Here is a 7,120-nt window from a genome sequence, read left to right on the forward strand (position 1 = left end):
ATGGCTAGCTGTTGTAGAGTAGTGTGTAAAATGCGTGTGTGTGTGAGGTGCGTGTTGGTTGGCACGACGAAGGTGCCAACTCCCTCCCACCGTTTCCGTGGGTGACCGCCACCGTCTCCCGCGGCAACCACCACGCTGACCCGTGTGGGCACGATGCCTACTCTCACACAATGCCAGTGCCATCTGCCCCCCGCTCCCCCCAAAATAACCTATACACACACACACACACACACACACACACACACACACACACACACACACACCGCACACACAGGAATGCACAGACTGTCCAGTTGGTCACCATGGCGATAAGAGGAGGGAGTGTTTACGGTACTGTCCCATGGCTCTCTCTCTCTAACAGAGGCCTAATGTCGACCGCCCAGGGTGACTTTTGTTCCTGCTTCTATGTGTGTGTGTGTGTCATTATGTTGATTTTATGTGTGAGTGTATGTACGTGTGTGTGTGTGTGTCCTGCTCTGAGGTCACACTCTTTAATGCAGCAGGGCTCCCCCTGTCAATCTACTTACTGCCTTTTATACCCATGAACCAAAGCACACACATTTGCAGTTCTATACTTGTGAGGACCTTTATTAACATAATACTTCCCTTATAGTCATAAAACCTCAAACAACCCTTTGTAGAAGTGACGACCAGACAAATTGTCCTCACTTTCCTAAAAGGTCCTTAATTCCCCAAAATTGTCCTCACTTTTTGAAAATGTCCTAAATTTCAATAGGATGTCACTACTATCCAAAATACTACGAATACAACGCCACGTTTTCTAGAATGTAGTCAATTTCTCACTTTCTCAACATAGCCTTCTCTATCCAACCATTGCTCTCTAACAATGTCAACATTTGACGTTCATCATTAACCTACAATTCATGTATATTCTTAAAAAGAAAAAAACATTTTCTGTAAATACAGGATCTGAGAAAAGCCTTGATTAGTGGAGGACCGAGAGACGACAGATGACAGCAACGTCTCAGAGAGACAGAAGAATAAATAACAGGAGTCTGTTTCCAGCAGCAGTGACAAACACCTGGCTCATGTCTACAGGAGTGTGTGTGTGTGCGTGTGTGCGTTGGCCTGTGACAGAGTCAATAAATCGACAGCCTCGTTCACTGCGGGCCACCACACACGCACACACACACACACACACACACACACACACTAAAGCAATCAAACATGTCCCGATTGTCAACAGAGGACTCCCAACTCACTGTCCTCTCACTATACTGTGTGTGTGTGTGTGTGTGTGTGTGTGTGTGTGTGTGTGTGTGAGATGAGTTAAGTCAAGGCTGCCCAATCGTTACACTCTTCATAAATCAGCTGGCCAACACACCCTGACGTCCTGCACACACACACACACACACACACACACACACACACACACACACACACACACACACACAAACACTCACATAGCATTGTATTAAATGTGGATGTTGTGTTCACTGACCACCTGCTCCATAGTAAACGTTACAGGCCTAACGCAAAGTGCTGCTTTCTTTTCCCAATCTTTACTTTACAAGCACTCATACCCGAGGCTACGCAAAAAACCCTGCTCTCTGATTGGCTGTTGCCGTGTTAAAGTCACATATACGTGCACACCTCAAATGTAGTTTAACTGCTGTTTTAAAATTAGAGCCCAAGGGGAGTGTTTAACTGCGGGTAACCATAGCAACATACGTTTATCCACATACTTTTGGCCATTTAGGGTTAGTTAGCCCCAATAAAATGTGCGTGTTACCTGTGGTTGCTGAGGGATGTTAAAGCCGGGATCTCTGGGTCCGACGCTGATGAACCGCTGGGCCGGAGATGAAGTGGGGGTGGAGTAGGCTGCACGACACACACACACACACACACAGAGTTCAGTTTATTAAGCTCAAGCTGGGTGTTGCGTTTAGGTGTGGACTCGGGTCTCACGATTCTGATTACGTCAGACTTGACAAGATCTAAAAGGTCTTGATTATCTCACTAAGATGTACAGACTGTGTCGACTCAGAAGTAAACAAGTGATTGTAACTGTGTTGAAGGAATAACACTTAGTTTGAAAGTAATAGAAACACATTACATTTGGCAAAGGGTACAAAATGACTTGCTTAGGACTTGAAACACAAAGTCCGGGACTTCATAGCCAAGACTAACTTTAAATTTGTCCTTTTTGTGTGTTTTTTATTTTTTGGAATTAAAGCAGCAGTCAGAAGCTCATCTTGTTCTCTGTCTTCTGCAGACTCAGATATTAATGTAATCACAAATTAATGTAATTCACAAAGACACACTTTGAATGTGACAGACTTTGACTGACTGACTATTAGCAATTTACCTAATTTGCTATGAATTCTGGGTAAATGTAGGCTTTTTTCAAACTGAAAAAAAAACACGGCTGACCAAGCCACCGCTGCTCATGAAAAACATGTGTCGTTACCATGGAAACATAGCTCTTAGTCCTTAACCTGGCTAACTTTTTTAGGATTCAAATAAATCAGTCATTGTACTTCTGAAACCGTCCACCTTTCAATAGACTAGGCAGGAACTAAATGAACACCTCTTTGTGGATCCGGCCCCAGGCCAAGTTTAGCCTAGCTTAGCACAAAGACTTCCAACAACTCTGATAAACAAAACTGTCGTAGGTAGTTGACGGATTAATAAACTTTTGAAAGCCTTTTGGGGAATTATTAAGCAGATGTAGGTCAGAGTGATGACAAAGATTTATTTCCCGTTATAATTGAAGCACATTTGGACTCCACTCACACAACCCAAAACAAAAGCAATAAATATATATATGTGTTGATGAGCGTGAGGAGGATTAAACAGCTTTGGCACAGGCCGAGTGTGTTTTTGCCAACCGACAGTAAATCGACACTAAACCCTGAAGTGAAATATAATCCAAGCACAAAACGAGTCACCTCTTGCAGAATATGAATCATTTCTTTTGATTTTGAAGTCAATATTAGATTAATAATTAAAATATTGGGATGTTTATTCTATATTTTCTCGTCTTTGTTGCAGAGGCGGACAGTTTGTAGAATTGTTTGTACAAAGTTGCGCTAAAAGATAATTTGCACTCACTGGGCGAGGTGGGCGAGTTGCCCCCGCCCTCGGAGGAGGTGGAGGGTGGCTTGGCGTCGACAGGCAGCGGGACGGGACGGGCCATCGGGGGAGGCGGAGGGGGAGGCAGCATGGGCGTCGGCAGGAAAGGGTTGTGGACCTTTCCTTGGGAGCTACCGTTAGGCTGAAGGAGGCGGGGTTAAAAAAAACAAGAAGAAAAAAACATTCAATACAAGTAGATGCACGATGTTCTGTGATGTTAACAACATCAACAGGTCGGTCACACGGCTAACCTGTAACAGCTCAAACTCCCTGCTGCCCTCTGAGCGGGTGTGTGAGTGTGTGTGTGTGTCAGCAGTTTTCCTGGCTGGTCATAAAGAATTCTGCTGCCGCTCGCATTTTATCCTGCTAATCTATAAGCATAATACCACAGTACCTCGCTTCACCTCTCTGCCTCCTTCTGTCTCTACCCTCCACAGACTCTTCCTTTATTTATAATATATATATACTGTATATATATATATATATATATATATATATATATATATATATATATATGCTGTGTCTTTATCTACGCACATGCTTCTAGGTCTGTGAGTGTGTTCCCATTGACATTACCATCCTACATGTGTGCACTTGTGTTCTTAAAGAAACCTGGACCCTCGTCGATAGAAACCAGGATACTGCGGCATAGAAAGGCCTGACCTTTGTCCAGGGTTCGAAGTCCATTGACCCAAGTATTGTTTCTTTCCGTGAAAATTTGAGGTACTTTTAGTATTTTCCTTTTTACAACACTTTCTATGTCTACTCAACTACATTTATCAGACAGCTTTAGTTACTTAACAAAATTAAAACGATAGGATGTTTTGTTATGAATTTAACTACGCAGCAGTATCGAGATGTATAGCTGAAACGATCGATTAATCAATTAGACTATTGACATAAAGTAATTAATTGGCAACTATTTTGAGGGTTTAAGTCATTTTTTATTTAAATGTATGGTTCCAGCTTCACATATGTGAAAATTTGCAGCTTTTCCTTTTAATGATGTTAACAATAGTAATATATTAGTAATAATGGTAACAATAGTAATATATTAGTAATAATGTTAACAATAGTAATATATTAGTAATAATGGTAACAATAGTAATATATTAGTAATAATGTTAACAATAGTAATATATTAGTAATAATGTTAACAATAGTAATATATTAGTAATAATGGTAACAATAGTAATATATTAGTAATAATGGTGAGGTGTGGACTGTTGGTTGGACTAAAAAAACATTGTGAAAGTGTCACTTTGGGCTCTGGGTAACTGTGAAACAAACCAAGCAATCAATCGATTAACGGAGGAAATAATCAGCAGATTGATCCATACTGAAAATAATCAATATGTAATAATCAAAATGAGCTCCACCTCAAACATCTACAGTAAAATCCTGCTTTTACATGAAGGCATGAGTAATAATAATCTAATTATATAATACATAATAGTGTAACGGTCATAGGGGACAGTTTTCTACTTTTGATATTTAATTACATTTTCCTAATTATACTAAAATACTTTTACTGAAGTAACATTTTCAATGCAGGACTTTTACTTGTAACAGAGTACTTTTTACAGTGCGGAATTAGTACCTTTACTGAAGAAAAGGATCTGAATACTTACTTCAAAAGATTGGATGATTTAAAAAAAAAAACTAAGGGTGTGTTAAACGTCAGATCAAGAATGTTTTATATCATGTTTTTTACAACTTTCACTTTTGTGATACACGTTTTTACTACATCTGCAAGAAGAAGAAAACAGATATGTGTGTGTGTGTGTGTGTGTGTGGTAGGGGGGGGGGGGGGGGGGGGGGGAGGGTGTATTGATTCAGTGTCTAGACACAGATATATCAACTATCTCACTGCAGACACAAGGCCACACACACACACACACACCACACACACACACACACTGCAGTGTTTTCTGCTCCAGCCCTGCAAACAGATACTGATCCCACCTTTGCAGAGGCTGGAAAACCCAGCTCAGATGTTTCCTTGTGTTGTATTTCTGTGAGTGTGTGTGTGAGTGTGTGTGTGTGTGGGTGTGTGCTTACGTTGAGGAAGCCCACCTGTCCGGCCTGCTGGGAGGAGTCAGGACAGACCAGCTGGACGAACTCCTTGAGTGTCTCCTGCGGGTGATACCTGATGGCCGGGTGGGAGAAGTAGGAGCCGGGCTGCTGCAGGATGGGGGAGGAGGAGAAGTGAAGGCTGGAGGGGGGAGCGTGGGGGCTCGCTGTGGGGTGAGGGGAGGCAGGGGAAGGAGGAGAGAGAGAGAGAGAGGAAATTATCAGGAGAGTTGGGGGAGCGCGGTAGAGAGTTGTTTGAGGGAGGGTGGGGAGAGAGAGAGAGAAGGGGGAGTAAAAAGAGGGACATTTAAAGTTGATTAAAGGGGGCGTGGCTTCACATGCAAATACTTGATGACGGACACACACAGCAGAGCAGAAGAAACAAAGACAACAGACCATAATACACCTCTCACACCCAGCTGTCACTCAAAAGGAGTGTGTGTGTATGTATATGTGTGTGTGGAGGTCAATGAACATTATTTATGTCTCTTCTTCTCTTTTGATTCCTTCTCCTTATTTTTCTTCTTCCACTCTGTTGTTTTCTCCTCTTCCCATCTCCTGTCCTCTCCACTTCTCTTCTTTTCTCACTATCCTCTCCCTTCCTCTCTTGTTTCCTCTCCTCATCTCCTTCTTTCTTTCTTCTCCTCTCCTCTTCCATCCCTTCCCTTTTCATTTCCTCTTTCTCTCCTTTCCCCTCATTTCATCTTCTCTTCCCCTCACTTCACCCTCTGCTGTACGGTTGCCTACTCTTCCCTTTCCTCCTTCTTCCACTCCTCTAGCCTCCTCTCTTTCTTTCCTCCCCCTTCATCTTGTCTACTCTTCTTTTTCATCTTCCTCACCTCTCATCCTCATCTGCTCCTCCTCTCCTTTCCAATCCTGTTTCCTCTCCTCTATTCCTCCCTCTTTTCTCCTCTCCTTTCCTTCTATCCACCTTTCCCTCTTCTTTTCTCCACTACTCTTTTTTCACCTCCTCTTCTTTCCTTTGCTCTTTCCACCTTTTCTCCTCCTTTCGTCTTTCCTCCTTCCTCCTCTTATCTCATCTCCTCCCTTGTCTAGTCCTCTCTTCTTTCCTCCTCTTTTTCTTTCTTCCATTCCTCCGTCTCGTCTTCATTTTTGTAAATTGCTTCCTTATTCTTTAATTTCCTCATTTCCTCCATCTTCTTCTCCTCTAGTCACCTCTTCTCTCCTTTCTTTCCACCTTTCCAACTTTTTGTTCTCCTCTCCACTCCTCCTGATCTTTTCTATGCCCTTTCCCTTTTTTCTCCTCTCTTCTCTTGTTTTTTCCTTTCCTCCTTCCTCCTCTTATCTCATTTAATCTCTTTTTATCCTCTTCTCTTTTGTTTCCTCCTGTTATCTTTCCTAATCTCTTTTCATTTCGTAATTTCCTCCATCCTTTCTCTCTCTTATCCCCTCTCACCTCCTCTTCCTCTCCCTTTTATATCTTGTTTTCTACCCTTCTTTCCTTTCCTCCTTTCCTCCCTTCTCCCCCTCTCCTCTCTAATCTAATTAGGGCTCTAATTGGTCTAATATTCTCTGATTGCTCATTAGTGGACGATGCCTCGTTAAGGACTGTGATGTATAGAGAGGAGGAAAAGAGAGAGAGAGAGAGACAGAGATTGAGAGACTTTAAAAATCATAAAGAAAGAGAGAGAAAGAGAGAGAGACTTTAGAAATAAAAGAGGCAGAGGAAGAGAGAGAGAGAGGGATGGAGGAAAGGAGAGTTAAAGCTGCTGCACTAATTCACTTAAAGTCTGCTGTGATTTATCACTCTGACAATACACACTGACCGAGTGTGTGTGTGTCTGAGAGTGTGTGTGTGCGTACGATGCGGCCAATGCATTTACAGTAATCATTGGATGGATGGCTTTCTCTGCCCTCTCTCTCTCTCTCTTGTACACACACAAACACACACACACACACACACACACACACACACACACACACACACACA

General features: G+C 42.4%; 1 protein-coding gene across 4 annotated transcripts in view; it reads right to left on the reverse strand.

Moving 5' to 3' along the window:
- Positions 1-7,120, reverse strand: part of nfia (nuclear factor I/A) — a 175,054-nt gene that overhangs the window by 4,625 nt on the left and 163,309 nt on the right. For all 4 annotated transcript variants that reach the window (XM_031875271.1, XM_031875269.1, XM_031875274.1 and 1 more), the window contains 3 exons: positions 5,158-5,336; positions 3,076-3,238; positions 1,754-1,842 (listed from right to left, as the gene is read on the reverse strand). In XM_031875271.1, coding sequence (XP_031731131.1) covers positions 1,754-1,842; positions 3,076-3,238; positions 5,158-5,336 — 431 coding nt within the window. The remainder of the gene's footprint in view (positions 1-1,753; positions 1,843-3,075; positions 3,239-5,157; positions 5,337-7,120) is intronic.

Source organism: Anarrhichthys ocellatus, unplaced genomic scaffold, assembly GCF_004355925.1.
Source record: "Anarrhichthys ocellatus isolate YVR2014 unplaced genomic scaffold, GSC_Weel_1.0 scaffold88, whole genome shotgun sequence".
Lineage (NCBI taxonomy): Eukaryota > Metazoa > Chordata > Actinopteri > Perciformes > Anarhichadidae > Anarrhichthys > Anarrhichthys ocellatus.